Raw genomic sequence first — 27,428 nt, forward strand, 5'->3', positions numbered from 1 at the left:
TCCAGGCAAGATTACTGGAGGGGGTTGCCATTTCCTTTTTCAGGGGATCTTCCTGACCCAGGGATCGAACTCGGGTCTCCCACACTGTAGGCAGACGCTTTACCATCTGAACCATCAGGAAAATTCCAGAACCACGAGACAACTGAACTATGTTAGGTCAAGCCAGATAGTCTGTGACACCTTGTTACAGCAGTCCTAGCAAACCAACACAATCACACTTGGGGAGCATGGGACCGAACCCGAATTCAAAGTGAGATCTGGTACCTGAGCTCATGCATGGTCCCTGGGGACCCTTCTCTGACTTTAGGTGGTCTGGGATGCAACCAGCCAGTCAGCCTGGAGCTGAGCACTGGCCATGGGAAGGACAAGGGGTTTGGGCAGAGGTGGAGCCCCAGGAACCTCAGCCTGTGGTGCTGAAGGCCCCACCCCCTTGGCTCCTTGGAGGGGTGCCCTGGGGTCTCTGTGAGCCTGCCTGTGTCTTGAGCAAGATGGAGGCTCTGGTTTCTTAAGCAGCACGGCGGCCATGGCTCTAACATGCCTGCTTCTGGGCTCCTTTCCCCAACGAGGGGTGGAGTGAGCAAAAGAGAGAGCTTGGGGATGGTGGCAAATTGTAATAAATATTTTCACAAACTGCCTTTGAAGACACAAGAGGATAAAACAACCAGAAAGACAGGCTTCATCAACTCGGGGGAAAATAATCAGAAGCTTAAGAGAAGATAAGTGTGCTCTTCATTCTGATATGATACAGAAACTGGTGGTTAACAAAAATCAATGATGACACAAACAATAAATCATCTGACACTTTAAAGACCCTTTAAATCCATGTGCTTCTCACTCAAGTGGATCCGAAGAGGTAAACGCTCCACATGGGCACATGAATCTCTTCAGTAGCTCACACCTCACATACTTAACCGGAGCCATCAGTTTAAGAGGAGGACAGCTTTAACTCTTTACACCTATTTTCAATGTATTAGGAGCATGTTGACTGATGCCACCTGAATTATTATTCGATCCTAAAGCCCCAGCTGGTAGAAAACTTTTGGGTTAAATGTCTCCAAGGGAAGACCATTTTTTAAATTATCCAACTAGCTATATGTAGAAAAGTCAACATTATATCAGAAAAATGATACCAGGAAACATATAGCTATGTTCCAGGGCATACTGTTTAAAGGAAGCTCATGCTAGTAAACATCTACAATCCAACTGGAAATGCTTAATTTTTGCAAAGATACTCACAGCAGGAAGTGCAAAAAAAGAAATGCCCAGGAGTGCGAAGCCTGCTGACAGCAGCCTTCCCAGCCACGTCAGGGGGGTTTTGTCTCCATAACCGATCGTGGTCAATGTTATCTAAAAACAAATAAACAGGACGTGCAGCTTAAGTACTTGAGAGGGAAGTCAGGACTCATGAACAGTTTCCACTAAATCATTATTCAAGCAGTCTGGCTGGTGCATTTTATTACTGTGCTTTAATTTTCCATGACACATAACAGAACTCTTTGCTTAAGGAAGGGAGTAACCTACATACTTGTTCCTCCCTTATAACACGATTTTCCATCTTTCCTAAGTGCATTCAAAGAAAGGCTAGATTAGTAAGTGGATAACCATCAGTGATACAGGAATGATAGCACCATGGCTTTCCGTTCAGTTCAGTTCAGTCGCTCAGTCATGTCCGACTCTTTGCAATCCCATGAATTGCAGCACGCCAGGCCTCCCTGTCCATCACCAAGTCCCAGAGTTCACTCAAACTCATGTCCATCGAGTCGGTAATGCCATCCAGCCATCTCATCCTCTGTCGTCCCCTTCTCCTCCCGCCCCCAATCCCTCCCAGCATCAGAGTCTTTTCCAATGAGTCAACTCTTCACATGAGGTGGCCAAAGTATTGGAGTTTCAGCTTTAGCATCAGCCCTTCCAAAGAACACCCAGGACTGATCTCCTTTAGAATGGACTGGTTGGATCTCCTTGCAGTCCAAGGGACTCTCAAGAGTCTTCTCCAAGACCACCATTCAAAAGCATCAATTCTTCGGCTTTAGGACTGGATCAGTACACAAAAGAATAATTTATGTTAATTAAGTCTATCCACTCATTTCCCTGGTGGGCATTTCCTGAAGGCCTGGTGTGTGTAGGGTGCGTGTTTTGATTTGTAGCAGAACAAAAATGAGAGGTGCATGGCTCCTGTCCTGAGATATCTAAGGCATAAGAAGGGAAGTATGTCACACACAAATCATTAAAACACAAAATAGGGCAAGACAGGTATTATGCTGAAAGCACAAATAATCTGCTGCTCAAATTCAAAGAGATTAGTACTAGCTTGGGCGAGTTGCAGAAGCTTTGTTGGGAAGATATCATCATACCCAGGCTTTGAAGGAGGGGTAATATTTTGAGAGACAGAGATGATAGAGTAATCCAGGGAGGGGATACAGATGAACAGCTGCACAGCAGTGGGATAAACAGGGTGGGTTTTGGAATGTGTACTTAGCTGCACTGGAGCTAATGCTAGACCAAGGAGTGTCTGAGAAATGATCCCTGGGTCTTGTCTCCCTGATGATAAACTGCTCCAGGGGCTGCTTGTGTGCTTTAGAACAGAGTTCTGGCTGTGCTCCAGGACAGAGGAGGCAAGCCTGACCTGGTAGAATGATGGGGTGATTGAATCAGAACAGTGGAAGTGGGATGGTACAGGTGGAGAGTAAAGAGACAAGCTGAAGAAGAGCAATAGCAGCATATCCATAGATCATCCAGAAGGAAGGTGACGACCAAACCAACAGGATTTGAACATTTCAAGTGGAAGATGTGGCCCCATAAATAGAAAGACGACAACAAGAAGGAGAGGGTTTGGGAGTGAAGATGAAGAGTGACTTTCAATGATGGCTTTTCAAGTATCAGTATGTAGCTGATCTAGACATTCTGTGTGTGTGTGTGTGTGTGTTTGTGTGTGTGTGTGTGTGTGTGTGTGTGTGAGCTCAGTCATGCTTGACTCTTTGCAATCCCATGGACTGTAGCCCACCAGACTCCTCTGTCCATGGAATTTTCCAGGCAAGAATACTGGAGTGGGTTGCCCTGCTCTCCTCCAGGGGATCTTCCCGATCCAGGGATAAAACTCTTGTCTCTAAAATCTCTGCATTGGCTGGTGGGTTCCTTACCACTAGTGCTACCTGGGAAGCCATATTAGAAAGGAATTAAGAAGGAGAGCCTGAGTCTTAAGACTTGAGGTTGGCTTGAGATGTGGATTTTGGAATCAGGTGCTGAGTGACTGTGGAAGCTCTGTGAAGCCATGAGGTAGCAAAGAGTGTGAAGAAGGGGTGCAGGACACCTCCTGAGGAAACCCACACAATTAAGGGGCAGAAGGAAAAGGAAAGCCAGAGGAGTATATTGTTTCGAAAGTAGGAGGACTAGGAACGGGTTATGTAAATGGAAACTCAATGGAGAAGGGAGCTTCACAGAAGACCAGGTGAGCCCTGGTGTCACAGGCTCATGGAAAACAAGGAGAATGAGGACTGAGAAGAGAGGTAGACACAGGGACAGGGTTGTCAGCGGTTTCTAACAGCAGCCGTCTTGGTCATGTCACCTTTCCCAGCTTTTGGAGGAGGGAAACCTGTTGAGAGGCAGAAATGGTAATGGAAGGGACACTGTGCTGTAAACATTCCAAAAGCATCCAGCTCAGCTGACCACCCTTCCTAGACTCTCTTCTTGCCTTACTTTCATGGTTTTCCCTTCACATCTTTGTTGTTGCTGTTGCTCAGGCATGTCCAACTCTTTGTAACTCCATGGACTGCAGCATGCCAGGGTTCCCTGTCCTTCACTATTTCCCAGAGTTTGCTCAAACTCATGTCCTTGAGTGGGAGATGCCATCCAACCATCTCATCCTCTGTCATCCCCTTCTCCTCCTGCCCTCAATTTTTCCCAGCATCAGGGTCTTTTCCAATGAGTCAGCTCTTTGCATCAGATGGCCAAAGTAAAGGAGCTTCAGTCCTTCCAATGAATAGCCAGGATTGATTTCCTTCAGGATTGACTGGTTTGATCTTCTTGCAGTTCAAGGGGCTCTCAGAAGTCTTCTCCAGCACCACAGTTCTAAAGCATCAATTCTTTGGCTTTCAGCTTTCTTTATGGTCCAAATTTCACATCCATACATGACTACTGAAAAAACATAGCTTTGACTATATAGACCTTTGTTGGCAAGTGATGTCTCTGCTTTTTAATATGCTGTTTGTCATAGCTTTACATCTTTGGCAGCTTCTTTTACGTGGCTCATCCTACACCAGTCAACCTTAGAATATTAGATTCTTAAGGTTTGCTTCTGGGTCTTTTTCTCTTTTTTGAAAAATTCTGTTCTTTCATTTTTCCTTTCTCTTCTATCTCCTCTTTTCTCTCTCTTGCCAGGTGATCTGAAATGTTCTCAAGACTTAAATGCCATTTTTATGAGGAACACACTGAGTTTCTACCTCCAGGTCGGACCACTCTTCTGAGCTCTGGATCCACACATCTGCAACCGATACTTCTCTTTGGATGCTGCCCAGTCATTTAAACTGAATATATTTAAGACAGAACTTCTATTACCCCCAGCCTGCTGTGCCAATTACATCCCTTCCCAATCAAGAACACCACTGTCAGGAATTCCCTGAGGGCCCAGGTTCAATCCCTGATTAGGGAACTAAGATCTCACAAACCTCGGGTGCGGGCTGCTCAATTGGAAGCCTCGAGGAACCCTTGCTGCTCCTTCCCCACAGGTCCCTCTCTGAATCCCTCAGCAGGTTACGATGCTTCGATATTCCCAGTCCACTCCCTTCTCTCTGTCCTCATGGGCACCATGGTAGATCAGGCTCTGTAGCAGCCTCTTTTTTACTATACTTTTCCCAGTTTTATTAAGGGATGGTTAACGTGCATCAGTGTTCAACGCACATAGCTTGGTGGTTTGATTTACATTTGCTGTGAAATGATGACCACAGCAGGGTTAGTGAACATCCATCATTCTGCAGAGATACTATACAAGGGTAACACTTTTCTTTTTGTGATGAGAACTCTTAGGATTTACTCTCTTTGCTTTTCTGCATATCACACAGCAGTGTTACCTACAGTCAGTCACCTTGTGGTACTGACATCCCTGGTGTTGGTTTATCTTCTGACTGGAAGCTGGTACCTTTTAACCACCTTCCTCCACTCCACCTCCCAAACCTGCTGTAACCATGAATCTCATCTCTTTCTGTTTTTTAAAATTTATTTATTTTTAATTGAAGGATAATTGCTTTACAGAAGTTTGCTGTTTTCTGTCAAACCTCAACATGAATCAGTCATAGGTATACATATATCCCCTCCCTTTTGAACCTCCCTCCGATCTCCCGCCCCATCCCACCCCGCTAGGTTGATACAGAGCCCCTGTTTGAGTTTCCTGAGCCATACAGCAAATTCCCGTTGGCTATCTATTTTACATATGGTAGTGTAAGTTTCCATGTTCCTCTTTCTAGACATCTCACCCTCTCCTCCCCTCTCCCCACGTGCATAGGTCTATTCTCTATGTCTGTTTCTCCACTGCTGCCCTGTAAATAAATTATTCAGGACCAATTTTCTAGATTCCATATATATGCATTAGAATATGATATTTATCTTTCTCTTTCTGACTCACTTCAGTCTGTATAATAGGTTCTAGGTTCATCCACCTCATTAGAGCTCTCAAATGTGTTCCTTTTTATGGCTGAGTAACATTCCATTGTGTATATGTATCATAATTTCTTTATTCATTCATCTGTCGATGGACATCTAGGTTGCTTCCATGTTCTAACTATTGTAAATAGTGCTGCAATGAACAATGGGATAAATGTGTCTCTTTCAATTTTGGTTTCCTCAGGGTATATGCCTAGGAGTGGGATTGCTGGGTCACATGGTGGTTTTATTCATAGTTTTTTAAGGAATATCCATACTGTCTTCCATAGTGGCTGTATCAATTTAAATTCCCACCAACAGTGCAAGAACATTCCTTTTTCTCCACACCCTCCCTAGCATTTATTGTTTGTAGACTTTTTGATGATGGCCATTCTGACTGGTGTGAGGTGATATCCCATTGTAGTTTTCATTTGCATTTCTCTAATAATGAGCGTTGTTGAGCATCTTTTCATGTGCTTGTTAGCCATCCTTATGTCTTCTTTGGAAAAATGTGTGTTTAGGTCTTTTTTCCACTTTTTAATTGGGTTGTCTGCTTTTCTGGTATTGAGTTGTATAAGCTGCTTGTATATTTTGGAAATTAATCCTTTGTCAGTTGTTTCATTTGCTATCATTTTCTCCCATTATGAGGGCTGTCTTTTCACCTTGCTTATAGCTTCCTTTGCTGTGTGAAAGCTTTTAAGTTTAATCAGGTCTCACTTGCTTGCTTTTGTTTTTATTTCTATTACTCTAGGAGGTAGGTTATAGAGGATCTTGCTTTGATTTATGTCATCAAGTATTCTGTTTATGTTTTCCTCTAAGAATTTTATAGTTTGTGGCCTTACATTTAGGTGTTTAATCCATTTTGAGTTTATCTTTGTGTGTGGTAATAGGAAATGTTCTAATTTCATTCTTTTACATGTATCTGTCCAGTTTTCCCAGCACCATTTATTGAAGAGGCTGTATTTGCCTCATTGTATATTCTTGCCTCCTTTGTCAAAAATAAGGCACCCATAGGTACATGGGTTTCTTCCTGGGCTTTCTATCTTTTTCCATTGGTCTCTATTTCTGTTTTTGTGCCCGTATGATACTGTCTTGCTGACTGTAGCTTTGTAGTATAATCTGAAGTCAGGAAGCTTGATTCCTCCAGCTCCATTCTTCTTTCTCAAGACTGCTTTGGCTATTCGAGGTATTTTGTGTTTCCATATGAATTGGGAAATATTTTGTTCTAGTTCTGTGAAAAATGCCATTGGTAATTTAACAGGGAGCATATTGAATCTGTAGATTGCATTTGGTAGTATAGTCATCTTCACAATATTGATTCTTCCTACCCAGGAACATGGAATATCTCTCCTCCTGTTTATGTCATCTTTGATTTCTTTCATTAGTGTCTTATAATTTTCTGTATACAGTTCTTTTGTCTCCTTAGGAAAGTTTATTCCTAGATATTTAATTCTTTTTGTTGCAATGGTGAATGGGATTGATTCCTTAATTTCTCTTTATGATTTTTCACTGTTAGTATATATAGAAATGCAAGTGATTTCTGTGTATTGATTTTGTATCCTGCAACTTTGCTAAATTCACTGATTAGCTCTAGTAATTTTCTGATATTATCTTTAGGGATTTCTATGTACAGTATCATGTCATCTGCAAACAGCGAGAGCTTTACTTCTTCTTTTCTGATCTGGATTCCTTTTATTTCTTTTTCTTCTCTGACTGCTGTAGCTAGGACTTCCAGAACTATGTTGAATAATAATGATGAAAGTGGATACCCTTGTCTTGTTCCTGGTCTTAGGAATTCTTTCAGTTTTTCACCACTGAGAATAATGTTTGCTGTAGGCTTATCATATAGGGCCTATGTTGAAGTATGCTCCTTCTATGCTCATTTTTATTTTTTTAAAAATACATATAAGTGAGATCATACAGTATCTGTCCCTGTCTGACTTGTTGGACTTAGAGGTCAAGGTCCATCCACGTGGCTGCAGTTGGCAGAGTTTCTTCGTTTTCCATGCTGAGTAGCAGTCCCCTCATGTGTACACCACACCCTCCTGTTGATCCATTGTCATGACCCTGAGGTTGTTTCCATGTCCTGGCTCTTGAAGATCATGAGCCGTCATCTCTCAATCGCCTTTTCTGCTTTTGCTCCTGCTTCTCTTGTTTCCTTCTCCACACACCTGCACAGGCTATTTTCTTACTCCTCTCTAAAAGTCCTGCAGTGGCTGTTCACCAAATTCAGAATAAATTCTAAGCTCCGAGCTGTGGAGCACGTGACCCTGTCTCCGCGGCACCCCCACACCACCCTGGGCTTCCCTCTGCTCACTGCACTTTGACCACAGTGTCCTTTCTCTCCTTGAATGAGCAAGGCCATCCTTCCGCAGAGCCCTTGCACAGCCTCTCCCTGCAGCCATTCCCCCTTGCCAGGGCTCCTTCTCATTCTGCAGATCTTGTCCTAAGCTGGCTGTCCTTGGAGAGGCCCCCTGCCCACTGTCCACGGCAGGGCCTCCGGTTTCTCTCTGGCCTGCTCATTTCCTCTCGGCTCTCATCATGAGGGGTGGTCTACTCTGCTTTCCCTCGGGCCGCATTTCCTCAACTGTAAGGAAGGACTATTTCTTTACCCTTTGTTTTCTAGTATGAAGTTTGCCGCAAAGTAACAGGACCTCAGTAAGTGTTTAGTAAACAAATAAATAACCCTTTCAAGAACATTGGTAACAAACAGAGTGAGAAACTGGGGTGAGAACTCCTGGGAATCTCTGACGTGAGGTGGGGATTTCTAGGATGGATTTGTGCCTGTCTGCAGAGAGGCCGAGTCTGCAGAGGGGAGGTGGGGGCTTTATGGTGGGGGGTACCCAAGAAAGGGGCTCCCCTGGTGGCTCAGACGGTAAAGAATTCACCTGCCAATGCAGGAGACTCGGGTTCGATCCCCGGGTAGGGCAAATCCCCTGGAGAAGGAAATGGCAACCCACTCCAGTATTTGCCTGGAAAATCCCATGGACAGAGGAACCTGGCAGATGAAAGTCCATGGGGTTGCAAAGAGTCAGACATGACTCAGTGACTAAGCAGCAACAGCAAGCCGAGGGGAAGGGCACATGGTGGAGGGCTAGCCTTGGTCGTGTGGATGAACGTATCCTCCACAGGGTGGAGACTGTGTGAACACAATGTGAAGAGGGAGCTGGGCTGGAAAAGCTCAGGGTGGCTTCATCACCTGCAGTGAAGGACAAGGAGGATCACCTGCGGGGAGAGAAGGGCCTGGAACGGGGAGGGCTTGTTTGGGCTGTGAGGGTGTGAGAAAGAATGTGCTGTGCAAAACAGCAGCGAGCGAACCAGATGCCCCTGGCAGTCTCGGAAGGGATTCTGATTGCAGATAAAACACTCCTGGCTACATCTCATGACAGGTTCATAACCTTAAATATGCAGGAAGGAGTTTAATCTACCACACCTTTTCTGCAAAACAGCTTAATCCTTTCCAGTGGTTTATTAACAATAATAAATGGAAGGAGAAATTTCATGGTCTGGTCACAGCAATAATGTTGCATTTCTTCATCTGTTTTCCATTCCAGTCACACATCTGAGTTGTTCTCCTGGGCCTGGGGCTCTGAGTGGGTTTTAATCTGCTGCTTCCAGACACAGCAAAGTGACCACGTACTCAGTCCAGTTAAGAGTGCCGCACCCTCCTTTTGAACTCAGGGCTGCCCCTCTAATGGCACTGGTGAGGAGGTGTCATGAACCCTGAGAGTCACACCTGGGCTGCCTGGGGTGGAGGACGGCAAGATCCTCCTACCTTCTCCTTGTGCCACCAGGGCCAGGCCAGGAGGAGCTGGAGTGGCCCACAGCCCAGTCTGCAGCAGCCGCTTCCTCTGCTGGACCTCACAGTCGCTGGGGTGTTGCTTGGTTGGGGCTGAGGGGCCTTTTGTTGAAGGTGAGGCTGGGGAAGGATCTAGCACCAGGATGCCAGGGAGCGGGGGCGAGGGTTCCTGTTTTGTGCCTGTGGGGCAGATCATTTTGCTTCCTATGGCTGCAAAGGGGGAAAATGGGCCTCCTGCTGTTATCAGGGGGCATCACACTGACCCCCCTGCTTGACCTGGCTGCTCCCTTTCTAAGGCAACCTCGGTTGTGTTGTGCTTAGTTGCTCAGTCATGTCTGACTCGTTGCAACTCCATGGACTGTAGCCCACCAGGCTCCTCTGTCCAGGGGGATTCTCCAGGCAAGAATACTGGAGTGGGTTGCCACGCCTTCCTCCAGGAGATTTTCCTAACCCAGGGATTGAACCCAGGTCTCCTATACTGCAGGCAGATTATTTACGGTCTGAGCCACCGGGGAGCTGCATTCCATCAAACCATCCTGGAAGAGGGCTGCAGGAAAGTGAAAGTGTTAACTTCTCAGTCATGTCCAACTCTTTGTGACTCTATGGACTGTAGCCCAGCAGGCTCCTCCATCCATGGGATTTCCCGGGCAAGAATACTGGAGTGGATGACATTTCCTTCTCGAGGGGATCTTCCCGACCCAGGGATCAAGTCTTAGGTCTCTGGCATTGCAGGCGGATTCTTTACCATCTGAGGCACTAGTCTGCAGGAAGGCTGCTGATTTTCTGGGCTTTCAGGTCAAGCTGTCTTTGAGGTACCCCAGTGCAGCTACCTTATGTTTCTTCCCTTTCCCCAGTAACTGGAAGGCCCTGGGAAGCTTTCTCAGTTGGTCCTTTGCACATGAACTGAGTAGCCTTTCTGGGTCTCTGCTCCCACACTTGTGCTCAGCAATGCACCCACTTCTGTGTTCCAGAAGCCACGTGCAGCTCCAGGGACTGAGCTGCAGTAACTGGTCTAATTTGGATGTAAAGCTAGAGGAAGGTGGGCTCACAGAGAGCCCTGAAGACACCCTCTTCCCTGGGAGCTCCTGGCAGGAATTACCTGCTGATAGTTGGCAATGTGTGACCTTAAGGAGTTGGCAAAAATCAAGCCTGGAGGAAACCCACTGTATTGAGGGTCATTCCATTTTCTGACTCCTTCCAGAGCCCCTAGGATCTATGCTCTTAACATCTGCTGGTTAGTGAAATTTTGAAAATTTATGTATTTATATACATATTTACTTATTACTGATTCATACTCATTGACTTTTGACTAGGAAAGGTTATAAAGTTTTGAATTCAAACAATTAAAAGATACACTTTTAAAAAGTTCCAATATCTCTTTTGGACTCATTTCGACCTCATGGACTGTAGCCCGCCAGGCTCCTCTGTCCATGGAATTCTCTAGGCCAGAATACTGGAGCGGGTCACCATTCCCTTTTCCTGGGGATCTTTTTGACCCAGGGATCAAACCCAGGTCTCCTGCTTTGCAGGCAGATTCTTTACCATCTCAGTCACCAGGGAAGTCTCTAAACAATTAAAAAACACATTTTTTAAACGTTCCAATATCTCTTGCAGTGTTGTTTTAGCAAAATAATACTTTAATTGGTTGTCACACTTCATGACTAGAAGTGGAAGCCGGCAGACCAGCCTGACAGGAAGGGTTGGAACAAGAAGGACAGGCCTGCTTCCCCTGCGGCCTCACCAGTGGGCAAGGTGGTGCCTGTGGCTTGTGCTGTCCTTCCAGGTGGACATTTACTGGAAGGGGCTGCAGCAGGTGGGAGCAGCTCAGAGGAAGTTTTGCCCTCAACTGCAGTCATGCAGGTAAGGCAAGATTTTCTGCAAGTCTTTGGGTTGCAAATATTGGCAGAAAGGAGTAATTATGGTAGCAAAGTCGGAGGTCTGCTTGGGGCCCCTTAGTGGGCTCAATAATCAAGTGTTTTCTCCCTCAGGAATCATACTGCAAAACAAATGTAAACTCGGGTCCAAGCTTTCCTCAATATTTTTCTTTAATGGGAGGCAGGTGCTGTGTTCAAGTTATAATTTAGACATAGATTAGGCTACAGTTAATTGTTTGTTTTCAATAGTGCAATTAATTGGAGACCAGGAGATATAAATCTACCTTCCTTTCTTCAAGCAACAAATCAACAAATATTTACTGGTCTGATTTTGAGAACACAGGTATGAATAGCTGTTTATAGCTAATGCATTTATGTGAGCAAATTAAAAATAGACTTTTTGTAGATTTCCACAGTACAGTATAATTTCCCCCTAAGGGGGGGGGTCCCTTTAAAATTATTTTTATTTTATTTAATCTTTTTTCTTCCAATTTTATTGAGATATAATTGACACACAGTTTTGCAGAAGTTTAAGGTGCACAGTACAATGCCCCGACTTGAACACATCATGAAATAATTAACACTATAAGTTCAGTGAACACCCATCATCTTATATAGATACAGCATTAAAGAAATGGATATATATATATACATATATATATATGTATATATATAGTTTTAAAAACGCTTAGGATTTACTCTGTTAGCAACTTTCATATATAATGCACAGCAGAGCTCATTATACTTATTGCATGGTACATCATATCCATGGCACTTATAGCTGGAAGTTTGTGCCTTTTGACCATCCTCATTCAATTCCTTCACCTTCCACTCCCTGCCACTGGTAAACACACATCTGGTTTCTTTTTCCATGAGTTTATTTGCTTGTTTTGAGCCATAATTGACCTAAAGCCCTTTGTTAGTACCTGTTACACAACACAGTGATTTGGTATTTCTATAGCATTTTGAAACCATCACCAAGGTAAGTCTAGCTACGATATCACCATACAAAGACACCATACAGTTGTTGGCTATATTGCCCACACTGTACCCTTTATAGCTGGGACTCACCTATTTTGTACCTTTCAGTCTCCCTCACCTATTTCTTCCCTCTTCCTCCTGCTCTGCCCTCTGGCAACCACCTGTTTGTTTTCTGTATCTGTAACTCTGTTTCTGTTTTGCTATGTTTGTATATTTGTTTTGTATTGTAGATTTCACATGTAAGTGAAATCATATGGTATTTGTCTTTCTCTTTCTGACTTATTTTGCTAAGTATGATAATCTCTAGGTCCATCCATGTTGTTGCAAATGACATCATTTCATTCTTTTTTATGGCTGAGTAATATTCCACTGTAAATATAAACATATCTTCTTTATCCATTCAACTGTTGATGGGTGCTTAGGTTGCTTCTGTATCTTGGCTATTGTAAACAGCACTGCTATTGTAAATCTTGGCTATTGTAAATAGAATATGAGGTACATATATTTTCTCCAGCTAGTATTTTTGTTTTCTTTAGGGTGGAATTGCAGAATCATGTGGTAGTTCTAGTCTTAATTTTTTTTGAGGAATAGCTGTACTGGTTTCCATGCTGCTGCTGCTGCTAAGTCACTTCAGTCATGTCCGACTCTGTGCGACCTCAGAGACGGCAGCCCACCAGGCTCCCCCGTCCCTGGGATTCTCCAGGCAAGAACACTGGAGTGGGTTGCCATTTCCTTCTCCAATGCATGAAAGTGAAAAGTGAAAGTGAAGTCGCTCAGTTGTGTCTGACCCTCAGCGACCCCATGGACTGCAGCCTACCAGGCTCCTCTGTCCATGGGATTTTCCAGGCAAGAGTACTGGAGTGGGGTACCATCACCTTCTCTGACTGGTTTCCATAGGGGGTGCACAAATTACATACCCTCCAGCAATTTCTAAGGGGGTCCTTTAAGGGGGAAGATTCCAGTTGTCAACAATCTCCTTCTCCCTCCCCTCTCTTTCCTCCTCTCTGCTCTGTTTCTCTTCTTTCTAGTCTCTTTTCTTCCCTCTTCTCTTCTCTTAGCCCAAGTAATCTCTTGGGCTACTTCCTGAGCATACAATTTCAGATAGTAGGTAGCCATAGAATCTATGAAGTTAATTTTGACATTTGGTCATCTTGAACTAGTAGGTCAGAAAGATTTTCAATCTTTACACACTGGAAACTCCATGGTGGTGGCATCATGGAACACAGGTTCTGCTGTGGCAGGGGCTCAGGGCATTAGCACTCCTTACTGTTTTCCCAGGCTTGTGGTCAGATAAGCAATAACAGTGGCAGCCACAACTATCTAGTATTGGATAAAGTGAATCCACACGTCCTAGTCATATTTGAAACACAGAGCAACTTTGTGTTTGGGTACTATTATTTTCTCAGTTTTACAGCAATATTAAGCAACTGCTTAATATCACATCTCTACTAACACTAACGATGGGGTTGGAACCCTGGTCTCCTGACTATAATACTGTTTTTTTTTTTTTTTAATACAGCATGTGCTCAATACTATTAGAATAATACTGAAGAAAAGTGTCCGGAGTTGCACGTGTGCCAATTTTAAGAACAGATGTCTTAAGAAAGAGTTCTCCAGGGATTCATGCCCAATATACCCCATAAATCCCCCAAAGGTAGGCGTGGGTCTTGGAGAGGTTAATAACCGCTAAACTGTATGGAAAGTATTGCCAGGGGTGTATGTCTCAGTTTTCACTTGGTTGTTAATAATCCTGAATAGTTGGAAGTAAAGCTTCTGAGTCCATCAGGTCGCACATTGGTAGTGAGAAACACTTCTATTTACTGTACCAGCAGTCTTACTGAGTCAGAAACCAATAGCTTCTAAGAGGCGGCAGAAAACACTATGTCCTGGTAAACCTGATGGAAGGAGGGTTGATTCTCAGAAAGGTGACCAGTGCCATCAAGGACGAGGGTATCCTTGCTCTTTCCACAAATCGGCACCATTTCCTATTCTTAGATTTTGTAGGGGGATGAACTCATGGCATACATATGGGCTGCATAAACTGTTGAGTGTGCATTACATACAGAGCCTTCCATATTGTTGCTTGGGAAAAGTGTGAAGTTTTTAAGAGCAAATTCTAGGACTAACTGGCCAACGCCAAATCCTTTACATGTCTGAAGGAATCATGTCAAGCACAGGTCTCAGGTGGAGGCTATATAAACCTCAAGAGTAGGTTTATACCATCTGCTGCTGTTGCATCTTTAAAGAAAACCCATAACACCATCTTCAACACAGTAAGAGTGGTAAATAAAAAAAGGACAAGTTGGCCTTCAAGGATAGGGTCATTACCAGGAAAAACTACTTTAGGAGGATGGTATCTTAAGTTATTTCAGAATAAATCTAAATCAAATCAAAAGGAGGGAAGATAATAACAGGGAAGAAGGAGCTCATAATAAAAAATAACTCCAGGAAAACCTGTTCTTTGATTATCAGAATAAACCTGAAGTAACTGAAAAGGAAGATAATAATGATAGGAAGTGACGATAAGCAGAGCTCCACCGAACAATCAGAAGACCTCTCCTCCTATAGCTGCCTGGCCTCAGCAACGTCCGTCATCAACACCTCTTCTGTTGCTCCTTCAGAGTCCAGAACATTGTTCAATGAAACTCTGATTCCCAAAACCCTTCTGCCCTGAAGCTGTAAGTCTGTCAGGAAGGACATTGGTCTCTGCTTCTTTGCTGTAGAGGTTCCCCATATCCATTCATGCAGCCCCCATCTGTGGTTGGGTACCTGCCAGGGGCTTAACACCAGCCCTTTCTATGAACTATGGGCTGAGTATTGTCATCTATTATGGGAATAGTTTCCAGGGACCAAAGTTCTCTAAATTGTTATTGCTTTGAGCAGTGCTGATCACACTATGCATTCCTCCTAAAGTTGGTTTGGGGAAAGTATCTTCTTCTTAGAAAAGTTTTGCATATAATATTTAGAATTCACTGAATACTATATCCATAGACTATAAACTGCATTTTAAACTATATATCACTACTTCAGGCTTTTTTTTTTTTAAATAAATGGGGATTTCCTTTTTTTCACCAAAGCCCAGCACTAAGAAACTCATCAAATCAGGATTCTTTCATTTCCTTCATTTCCCTGTATTCCAGATGTTTCCTTAGTTAGCAAGGTGTGCATTACATGCAACATGGACAGTTTTAACTAGAAAGATTTCATTGAGGTCTTCATTAATATATAATAAAATGTAGAGTATTCCATGGGCTTCCCTGGTAGCTCAGCTGGTAAAGAATCTGTCTGCAATGCAGGAGACCCCGGTTTAATTTCTGGGTCAGGAAGATCCCCCGGAAAAGAAATAGGCTATGGCCTCCAGTATTCTTGGGCTTCCCCAGTGGCTCAGCTGGTAAGGAATCTGCCTGCAGTGTGGGAGACCTGGGTTCAACCCCTGGGTTGGGAAGACTACCTGGAGGAGGGCATGGTAACCCATTATAGTATTCTTGGGCTTCCCTGGTGGCTCAGCTGGTAAAGAATTTATCTGCAGGGCAAGAGACCTGGGTTTGATCCCTGGGTTGGGAAGATACCCTGGAGGAGGGCATGGTAACCCATTATAGTATTCTTGCTTGGAGAATCCCCACGGACAGAGGAGCCTAGTGGGCTACAGTTCATGGGGTTGCAAAGAGTTGGACACAACTGAGTGACTAAGCACAGTGGAGTATTCTATATTTGTTTTACTTTATATTGGAGACCTAGTATATGTTCTTCTTATAAGGACAGAACTAGTAAGTACTCTTGTTTGCTTTTTATGGCTTCAGAGAATTTCATTAATGAGTTAGCTAATATCAACAAACCCACTATGGACCAACAAGGCATTTTTTCATTCCTGGAAGCTCAATATCTTAGAAAATTTTTGCTTCTGTAGTCAAGACTAGATTTTTTTTTTTTTTTAGAAAGAGATATAATTAGGCCATTCAAAGATTCTGCTAAGTACAGATTCAGTTCAGTTCAGTTCAGTCTCTCAGTCGTGTCCGACTCTTTGAGACCCCATGAATCGCAGCATGCCAAGCCTCCCTGTCCATCATCAACTCCCAGAGTTTACCCAAACTCATGTCCATTGAGTCGGTGATGCCATCCAGCCATCTCATCCTCTGCCGGCCCCTTCTCCTGCCCTCAATCCCTCCCAGCATCAGAGTCAGCGAAGCGAAAGTCACTCCGTTGTGTCGAACTCTGCGACCCCATACAGTCCATGGAATTCTCCAGGCCAGAATACTGGAGTGGGTAGCCTTTCCCTTCTCCAGGGATCCCTTGGTTGATCCTGACCCAGGGATCGAACTAGGTCTCCCGCTTTGCAGTCAGATTCTTTATCAACTGAGCCACAAGGGAAGCCCAAGAATACTGGTGTGGGTAGCCTATCCTTTCTCCAGCGAATCTTCTCTACCCAGGAATCGAACCAGGGTCTCCTGCATTGCAGGCAGATTCTTTACCAGCTGAGCTACCAGGGAAGCCCTAAGTACAGGTTAAACTTCAGTCGAATAGCACTGCTGCCCTGAAATCAATGAATAGATGCTGCTTTTCCCTGAAAGGCACAGAGATGACCTTTGGAAACCTGCTACGTGGGTTATTCTGGCAAAGAAACAAGCTGGTGACTAAGTACATTGAGAGTTTCCCACACATGCTCAACACACAATGCAGTAGGAAGGAGATTAGTAGGAAGGGGATAAGTAGGAAGGAGAGTAGTAGGAAGGAGAAAGGAAGATGATGGAAGGAAGGCTAGAGAGGTGCCAGGTGGATGCACCAGCAGCTGCACCTCGGTACAGAGGGCACCCAAGGGTCTCAGTCATTCAGCCACATTAGGATCTTCACAGCAATGCAAAAACTAAAATTCAAATTGCTGTCTTCTCCTTGCTGGCTAGAAAAACCTCCTTTTTGCTCAGTTTACTCAGTTTATCCCCACTATGAGTCATACATTTTCATTCGTTCTCAGCACATGAAAAGTATTTTAGGCATGTCAGATGACAGCTCTCTTTTGGGTTTTCCCCTTTCCTTCTTTCAAAGTGGTCATTATTGCTTGTGGGGGAGGACAAGGAGTTGGAAATCAAATTATGAAGCCAACAGGATGCTTTGTTATCAGTGGCACAATCTTGTACACATTTAGCTCTGACAATCTAAGGAAAAAGAATCTTAATCTTCAAACGACTATGCTTCTGATTCTTTTTTTTTTTTTTTTATTTTTTTGTACTTAATGATTTTATTTTATTTTATTTTTTTTAATTTAATTTTATTTTTAGACTTTACATAACTGTATTAGTTTTGCCAAATATCAAAATGAATCCACCACAGGTATACACGTGTTCCCCATTCTGAACCCTCCTCCCTCCTCCCTCCCCATTCCCTCCCTCTGGGTCGTCCCAGTGCACCAGCCCCAAGCATCCAGTATCGTGCATCAAACCTGGACTGGCAACTCATTTCATACATGATATTTTACATGTTTCAATGCCATTCTCCCAAATCTTCCTACCCTCTCCCTCTCCCACAGAGTCCATAAGACTGTTCTATACATCAGTGTCTCTTTTGCTGTCTCGTACACAGGGTTATTGTTACCATCTTCCTAAATTCCATATATATGCGTTAGTATACTGTATTGGTGTTTTTCTTTCTGGCTTACTTCACTCTGTATAATAGGCTCCAGTTTCATCCACCTCATTAGAACTGATTCAAATGTATTCTTTTTAATGGCTGAGTAATACTCCATTGTGTATATGTACCACAGCTTTCTTGTCCATTCATCTGCTGATGGACATCTAGGTTGCTTCCATGTCCTGGCTATTATAAACAGTGCTGCGATGAACATTGGGGTACACGTGTCTCTTTCCCTTCTGGTTTCCTCAGTGTGTATGCCCAGCAGTGGAATTGCTGGATCATAAGGCAGGTCTATTTCCAGTTTTTTAAGGAATCTCCACACTGTTCTCCATAGTGGCTGTACTAGTTTGCATTCCCACCAACAGTGTAAGAGGGTTCCCTTTTCTCCACACCCTCTCCAGCATTTATTACTTGTAGACTTTTGGATCACAGCCATTCTGACTGGTGTGAAATGGTACCTCATAGTGGTTTTGATTTGCATTTCTCTGATAATGAGTGATGTTGAGCATCTTTTCATGTGTTTGTTAGCCATCTGTATGTCTTCTTTGGAGAAATGTCTATTTAGTTCTTTGGCCCATTTTTTGATTGGGTCATTTATTTTTCTGGAGTTGAGCTGTAGGAGTTGCTTGTATATTCTCGAGATTAGTTGTTTGTCAGTTGCTTCATTTGCTATTATCTTCTCCCATTCTGAAGGCTGTCTTTTCACCTTGCTAATAGTTTCCTTTGATGTGCAGAAGCTTTTAAGGTTAATTAGGTCCCATTTGTTTATTTTTGCTTTTATTTCCAATATTCTGGGAGGTGGGTCATAGAGGATCCTGCTGTGATGTATGTCAGAGAGTGTTTTGCCTATGTTCTCCTCTAGGAGTTTTATGGTTTCTGGTCTTACGTTTAGATCTTTAATCCATTTTGAGTTTATTTTTGTGTATGGTGTTAGAAAGTGTTCTAGTTTCATTCTTTTACAAGTGGTTGACCAGAGTTCCCAGCACCACTTGTTAAAGAGATTGTCTTTAATCCATTGTATATTCTTGCCTCCTTTGTCAAAGATAAGGTGTCCATATGTGCGTGGATTTATCTCTGGGCTTTCTATTTTGTTCCATTGATCTATATTTCTGTCTTTGTGCCAGTACCATACTGTCTTGATAACTGTGGCTTTGTAGTAGAGCCTGAAGTCAGGTAGGTTGATTCCTCCAGTTCCATTCTTCTTTCTCAAGATCGCTTCTGATTCTTATTCATTTTATTGCTGCTATGCTGTACCAGGTTCTGCTTACTTCAAGCCCTGATGAGTTATCCTCGTCTTTGATGACAATTCTAGTTCTCACTGATGAGCTTCTGACAAATAGCGGAATAGTGCAGCAGTGAGCTCCACAAAGCAAACTGGCAAACAAACTTACTAATGCTTCAGTCACAGTTTAAGAGGATGATGCATTTTTATTCTGGCAACAATCTAACACTCAAGAAATATTATAAATGATTTATAGGAGAACAAATTTGCTGGACCAAAGAGACTTCAGACAACTTTAACTGCTGTTAATGCTGTTGTATTTTTACCCTTTCGGAACATATTAAGGAATAAAATAAAAAGAAATGTAGTTTACACATTGTATAAGGCATTCCTTTATCCTAAAACATTCTTATTAGGGTACACAATTCAATGACTGTTTAATAAATTCTTTACAATAGAAAGACAATCTTTGCTTCAGTGGAAAACTATGTGTTGTTTGGACTACATTCTTCTAGGTTATCGATTTCTGATTTTATGGGGCAGGCTCTGCACCTTTCATGGCCTTTGAGCTATTTTATGATTGTGTAAGTTTCAGCAGGAATGCAAAGTAATTCTTGTCTATAGATATATAAATAAATCCTGTCTGGTGGGGGTTCCTCTGACTTCCTGCTTTCACTGTGGAAGAAGCCAGGTTTGCCTCTGTTTACACATTCAGTACTCCTAATCTTTATACACTTCTGTTCTTGGGATAGTCCTCTGAACTGGCTGTAACATCTTCCTAGTTCCTTCATTGATAATAACTTAAAATATTTACACATGCTTTATTTTCTATGTGTACGAGAGTCATGTTTTAACTTTTTTTTTTTTTTTTGCGGCGCCCCCTTCCCTCGCCATGTTTTAACTTTTATTTGTTTGGAAAACTATCCTTTAACAATATAAAGGAAGAAGAGTAGAAAAATTTGAAACACAGTATCTGTAATCTCTGATCTCACAGATGGTTACCACTGTTTTCTCTTTCCCTTTTTGTACCACAATTTTACTCATAGCTTTTGTTCAGCTACTATTTCTTCTTTTAAAGCCTCAGATAAACTTTCTGATGAGTGACAAACAACACAACAATTTGTACTTCAAAGCTGTGCTCCACAAAAGTTAAAACAAATAAGTGAGCCCCTAAACATTTTAATCAAGGTTAAAAAAATTATTCGTTTTTATTTTGCAACAGACTGGCACGCATGAAGCAGTAAGTTGATTTGTAAGAGAACTTTGTTAGACCTAAACAGATGAGGCAACTCTTCAGATAATTATAAGTGCTGTGTATTTGCACAAAATTTCCCTTTTGGAAGTTCATTTATAGTTTTACTGAGACCACTCATGGTAATCACTACACTGTGTTCAAAGGAAACATCTCACGACATCCCATAAATAAACCCAAATTTTCTCACTCACCGTGCCCCACCAGAGAGCATCCGCGTATGTAGAAAACTCCTTATTAGCATCCTTTTCCACCAGATAGACAAGGAAAGACGAAAAAATCAGAACCAAAAATCCTATGTACCACGCTGTGATTAATTCCTAGATACAAAAAGAATGAGAGATTTTTTTAGAGGTGAAAAATACTTGAAACAGAAACAAAAACAAAATCTAAGTATGATTTCATGTCTTTGACTACTGCTTGGGTATGGTGGTGGTGGTGGTTTAGTCACTAAGTCGTGTCTGACTCTTGCGACCCCATGGATGGCAGCCCAACAGGCTCCCCTGTCCCTGGGATTCTCCAGGCAAGACTACTGGAGCGGGTTGCCATTTCCTTATCCAGGGCATCTTCCCGACCCAGGAATCAAACCCGGGTCTCCTGAATTGCAGGCAGATTCTTTACCGACTGAGCTATGAGGGAAGCCTTATAGCTATAAAAAGAATGAGAGATTTTTTAGAGGTGAAAAATACTTGAAACAGGAACAAAAAAACAAAATCTGAGCATGATTTCATGTGTTTGACTACTGCTTGGATATTTATGGTGACTTTTACATAATCCACATTGTGTCCTCGCATGGCTTTAGCCAGTTTCTGAAAAGCCCAAGTTCGCTTTCGAAGAGTTTGGCGACCAGGGCAGCCGCGGGTGCGGAAGCCTGAGCTCACCTTGCTGTGCGCGTAGACCACGGAGCCCAGCAGTTTCCAGGTGCCGCCGCGCCGGTCCATACGCACCATGCGCAGGATCTGCAGGAAGCGCAGGCTGCGCAGTGCCGACGTGGCGAAGATGTTACCCTGAGTTTTGGCAGAAACGACGGCTATGGAGGCGATGAGGACAATGGTATCTGAAAGAAACAGGTTGAAGCAGCCGTAAGTCGCATGGCCAGGAGGTTTTCCTTTCCCAGAGAGGATTTCAGAACGCGTCACTTTGGACCTATTTGGGGCCCTGGGAGCAGAACTTGAGCTCCAGGCTGGCGCCCGCCACGTGAGCTCTGTGATGGCCGAGGAGCGGAAGGTGGAGGACTGGGCCTTCTGCTGACTTGTTCTTACCCCTCGGCCGTTCTCTGCATTAGCCATCCAGTTTGGACCACTTCCTGTTTAACTTTCGAAGAACTGCACGTGGCCTTCGGAAGGTCTGGTGCTCTGGGGGGGGCTTAGGGGCTGGGGGCACCCCCCACTGCAGCCCTGGTGACACGGTTGGAGGGGGGTGTCCTGCCGGCAGGAGCCCCAGCCCCGAAGCTTCCCCCATGATGCCGTGGAGGCATCATAGCCTGTCTAGCTGTGAAAGTGCTGCTTCGCACAATCATGTTTCCTGTTTTCTTGCCCCCAAAGCTTGTTGCTTCTTCCTACAAAAACTTCACTTCTGTTGTTGTATCTGCAGCTTTGCAGACTGAAAGAAAGGCCTCAACTAAGCTAAATGCTTCACGCGCTCTGGGTAGAGTCCTTTATAAACTGCTGTCAGTCAGTTTTGTGTAACTTCTGCACTCAAGTTAATTGACATTCCGTTTGTTATAACAGAGGAGGTAATGGTACACACTGTGCATGGGAATGGATATTTAATGTCTGACATATTGACATTTGGCTTAAATCATACCTAAAAAGAGCAGCTAACGAAAGCGCAGAAAAGATAAAGGAGGACTTAATCGCTCCAAGGGTAAATATTGGAGTGATGGAAAGTAGCTTTGAAGTGGGAGGAGTGAAGTGGGATAAATAGCCTCCCATGGCGATTTTATAGAAAGTCAGCTTGACCTGCTCATCCTCAATAAAATGTCCTTCCTGCTCCAGGTGGGCGTGCAAGGCCAGGCAGCAACACTCAGACCCTTCGGGGTGCAGCATTTACTATGTTTCTGGGGTCATCAGGGTTAACCACTGAGTGAATGTGGATTTTTCATTCAGCCCAGTCCTTCATGCTCACAGGAAGGTCTGGCCCCTGGGTGTGGACTGTGAGGATCTTTAGAGTCACTTTCCTGGTGCCCTCTTGGGTCAGGACTTGGAGAGAGGGTTGGGGGTTGGCACACGGGTCAGTGGAAGGCATTTCTACTGTTAGATATTTAGGCTGCGTGAGTTTGTGGTTGGGCGCACAGCCAGCCACAAACTTGTCCTTTTCTTTCTCTCTGTAGCTATTGGAGAGGAGTGGAAACTAAATATGTTAATACAAACACCAGGCACATTACGTGACTAGAAGTCAGTTGCAAAGCAGAATGTACAGTGTAGTCTTACTTAATAAAAAATACATTATACGACTAGGAAAAACATGTGAGGATATACATAGAATATTATTTCTCTCTATGGGTTGAGAGGTGGGATGAGAATGTGGATAAAGGACTTTTCACTTTTGAAGTTATTAATTTCATTAATCTTGGAGTTTTATAACAATGAAAACATCTTTTGAAATCAGGAAAAAACTTAAAGAGTTAAGCGTGAAAACATCTCTTGGTTTTCATCATTCGGAGGGATTTTCTTCTGAGACAAGTGGTTTAGACAAAGAAACATTCCTTATATGGCCCTGCTGGATATACATTATGCTTCTATTTCTCATTGTAGTACTACTTCCTCACAAGTGTACAAAGAAAAAGATACAATACCCTACTTACTATGCTAAAATACTAGAAATAGTTGAAATAAATAAATGACTAGTGTGGGTGCAGAAAACACAGACTTGAAATTTACTTTGTGCAGGCATTTTCTTTAGTTTTAAGTTTTTTTCAAATGTCATATTGTTTTAATCCTTGTAACACCAATATCTGTTAGATATTCTAGATGAAAAAAGTGAAACACAAAAAGCATATATTGTATCACTTTTTAAAAATTAGCTATAGAGCGGTTACACTATAGCACCAAAGTATGTTTTTAGTAGACAAAACCTAGAGGAAGTAAAAGAAGCCCTGTAGGTCTGAGACAGTTTCAACAACTATGCTCGCAGTGAATCATAATCTAAAGATTTTAAGTCACAAAATATGCAAAGGTAACCACAGATTTGATTTAATACCCTTACTGTAATTCAGATCAGAAAGTCAGAATTCAGTGAAATGAAGTCATAAGTGAGCAACCAAATGGCACTGATGAGTCAGCAAACAAAAATGCTTCTGCTTGGGTTATAGTCATCCGCTGGAGTTTTGCTGTCGGTACATCTAGCTATTTCCCAGGTTACTATTTTAGAAGTTGTGAGTACTCTTGTCTTATTTTTATGTATGTATGTATGTATTGTTTCTGTAGTCCATTACTTAGGAGACTACAGCTTCCACAAGGTTGGATACTTGTATCCCAAGTACCTAGAACAGAGCGGGCACTCAGTAAATGTTTATAGAATAAACTTAAGTTAATAAACATTTACAAGTAGCTTGAGCTTTCTTCTCTTACCACATCAGTGGCTTAATAACTGGAACATCAATCAAAAATACTCTTAAGTTAATCAAACCAGCACGGAATTCTACAGCAATGTAATAATTCATAGCCGTCATTCATTGGCATTTGTATAAAGCAAAACTCACTAAGGTAAACCTTTTATAAGCGTGGATAGGTGTGGCCTTTAAATATGGCCTCATGGGAGGCTCCTAACTGCCCTCCTCCCACAGACACACCATATGAGCAGCTACACATGCAGAAATTCCCTCTGGAGGAAATCCAGAAAGAGAACGCTCACCTCTAAACAGCAAGAGAGGCTGAGACGTGGTCACCAGAAACCCCACTCCTAGCACAGTGCCAGACACTTGGGAGACTGAGAGTTTGAACCCCACATTTAGCACCCCAATTTTTAAGACTCCTACCAGAGGGATTGGCCCCCCAAACACCTAGCCCTGAAAGCTGTGAGGCTTGCATCCATGAGACACACATACTATAGCCGACAGGGAAGCAGATGTTAGTGGGTATGAGCCCTGGGCTGTAGAAATGCCCATCTCCCTGTCTTTTCCCGAAAGGATTCTACTTGCCTACTTTACAAGCTGCTGCCACAGGTCAGGCCTCCAATTTAAATACATCTGGAGAGTGACTGCAGTTCTCTCCTGAGGTCACAGGAGCCAGTGGACATGTCTCCTGCCCTCTCCGTCTGGCCTGCTCCAATTTGCCAGTATCCTTCTTGAGGAGTTTTTATGCATATCTAGTGGCCCAGCTTTTGAGGCTGCTGCTTGGAAGAAAAACCCCTGGATCACCTGGCTCTGACAGCCAACAGGGCTTGCATCCAGGAGTCCTACAGGGCTATAGCAAAGAACGTTCTTAATGGGTTAAGGACCCCGCAGTCCCCCGCCCCCACTTCATGGCTATATATTAATAACTGGGTCCAGTACAGAGGGAACTGGAGAAGGAAATGGCAACCCACTCCAGTATTCTTGCCTAAAGAATCCTGGGGACAGAGGAACTTGGTGGGCTGCTGTCCATAGGGTCGCACAGAGTTGGACACGGCTGAAGCAACTTAGCATGCATTGGAGAAGGAAATGGCAACCTACTCCAGTGTTCTTACCTGGAGAGTCCTGTGGACAGAGGAGCCTGGTGGGCTATGGGGTCGCACAGAGTCAGACACAACTGAAGTGACTTAGCAGCAGCAGCAGCACAGAGGGAGCAGGTGAAATGCCTACCTCCCAGTTTCTCCCTGGATAAGGTCTAATCACATACTTTCCCAGCTGCTGCCTGAGGGTCTAACTTCCAACTGGCCTTCATCCAGAAGATGACTGTGACCCTCTGCTTGAGACACTGATGAGTCTTGGCACATATTTGACCACTGGGAGCCATTAAGAACATGGTGGTTAGACAATTACAAACTTTTCAAAGACAATGAGAAGCAAAGGCTAGGCTAATTGTTGATGTTCATCTCCTATATAAGATCTGTCAGTCAAGACTAGTGTAGGTGGCTATTTTTATCTAATGCACAGAAATTAACAGAGAGTCAAGGAAAATGAAGAAACAAAATAATATGTTCCAAATGAAAGAACAAGACAAACTCCCAGAAACAGATCTTAGTGAAACAGACAACCTAGAAGAAATAGTTAACTTACTAGAAACATATAATCTAACAAGGCTAAATCAGGAAGAAATAGAAACTTTGAACAGGCCAGTCACTAACAAAGAGATGGAATCAGTAATCAAAAACCTCCCAATGAACAAAAAAGTCCAGTACTTCAGTGGTGAATTACATCATCTGAAGAATAAATACCAATCCTTCTCAAACTCTTTCATAAAAAAACAGAAGTAGAGAAAGCACTTCTGAATTCATTTTACAAGCTCAGTATTACCCTAATAGGCTTCCCTGGTAGCTCAGTTGGTAAAGAATCCACCTACAGTGCAGGTGACAGCCTGCAATGCAGGACACCTGGGTTCAATCCCTGGGTCGGAAGATCCCCTCTGGAGAAGGAAACAGCAACCCACTCCAGTATTCATGCCTGGAGAATCTCATGGGCAGAGGAGCCTGGCAGGCTACCGTCCATAGGGTCGCAAAGAGTCGACTGAAGTGACTTAGCAGTAGCACTAATCTAATATCAAAACCAGACAAGATTTTGGACCTTGTCCAAAGATAAAAGTACACATCCCTGATGAACATAGATGTAAAAGTCCTTAACAAAATCCTAGGAAACTGAATTCAACAATACATTAATAGGATCATATACCACGATCAAGTAGGGTTTATTCCAGGGATGCAAGGATGGCTCAATATCTGCAAATCAGTGTGATATACCACATTAACAAAAGAAAATTAAAGTGATATAATCAACTCAATAGATGTAGAAAAAGCATTTGACAAAATTCACACACTTTCATGATAAAAGCTCTCAACGAAGTGGATATAGAGGGAATGTACCTCAGCCCATAGTGAACATCACATTCAGTGCTAAAAAACTGACAACTTTCCCTGTAAGAACAAGAACAAGTTAAGGATGCTCATGCTTGCCTCTTTTATTCAATATAGTATTGAAAGTCCTAGTTAGAGCAAGTAGACAAGAGAAGAAGTAAAAATCACTCAGACCAGAAAGGAAAAAGTAAAACTCTCACTACTTGCAAATGACAAAGCATTATATATAGAAAATCCTAAATATTTTACTGAAACAAATGTTGGAAATAATGAATAAAGTTGTACGACACAAAATAAATAATTCAAAAATCAGTTGTGCTTCTACACACAAACAACCATTTATCAGGAAGAGAAACTGAGAAAAAAGTCCCATTCATAGGAGCGTCAAAAAGAATAAAATATTTAGGAAGGAATTAAACCAAGGAGGTGGAAAATCTGTTCAGTGAAAACTATAAAACATTGGTCAAGGAAACTGAAGGAGACACTAATATGGAAAGATACTCCATGCTGATGGAACAATTCATATTGTTAAACGTCTGTACTACCCAAAGCAATGATTCAGTGCAATCTCTATCAGATTAAAGTGCTTTTTTCCCCCCACAGAAATGGAACATTAGTTCTAAATTTGTATGGAATAACAAAAAACCCCTGAATAACCAAAACAACCTTGACAAAGAATGAAACTACAAACATCGCACTTCCTCACTTCATATTATAATACAAAGCTGTAGTAACAAAATAGTATGAAACTGGCATAAAAACACACAAAGGTCAACGGAACAGAATAGAGAGCCCAGAAATGAAGCCACGCATATATATGGACAATTAATTAATGACAGAGGAGCCAAGAATACACTGTGGGGAAGGGAAAGAACAGTCTCTTCAGTTGATGGTGTTGATAAGACTGAACAGCCCCATGCAAGAGAATCAGACTGGACACTATTGCATGCCACTCATAATAATTAACTCACAATGGGTTAAAAACGTAAATGTAACACCTGAAACTATAAAACTCCTACGAGAAAACAGGGGGTAAGCTTCTTGACATTGGCC

General features: G+C 42.9%; 1 protein-coding gene across 3 annotated transcripts in view; it reads right to left on the bottom strand.

Annotated features, from left to right (window-relative positions):
• The window catches only part of KCNQ5 (potassium voltage-gated channel subfamily Q member 5), a 609,119-nt gene that overhangs the window by 117,743 nt on the left and 463,948 nt on the right, over window positions 1–27,428 (bottom strand). For all 3 annotated transcript variants that reach the window (XM_025295041.3, XM_025295039.3, XM_025295040.3), the window contains exons 4-6: window positions 21,266–21,441; window positions 20,579–20,704; window positions 1,237–1,347 (exon numbers count right to left, since the gene is read on the bottom strand). In XM_025295041.3, the coding sequence (XP_025150826.3) occupies window positions 1,237–1,347; window positions 20,579–20,704; window positions 21,266–21,441 (413 nt within the window). The remainder of the gene's footprint in view (window positions 1–1,236; window positions 1,348–20,578; window positions 20,705–21,265; window positions 21,442–27,428) is intronic.

The sequence above is a fragment of the Bubalus bubalis genome, chromosome 10 (genome assembly GCF_019923935.1).
Source record: "Bubalus bubalis isolate 160015118507 breed Murrah chromosome 10, NDDB_SH_1, whole genome shotgun sequence".
Lineage (NCBI taxonomy): Eukaryota > Metazoa > Chordata > Mammalia > Artiodactyla > Bovidae > Bubalus > Bubalus bubalis.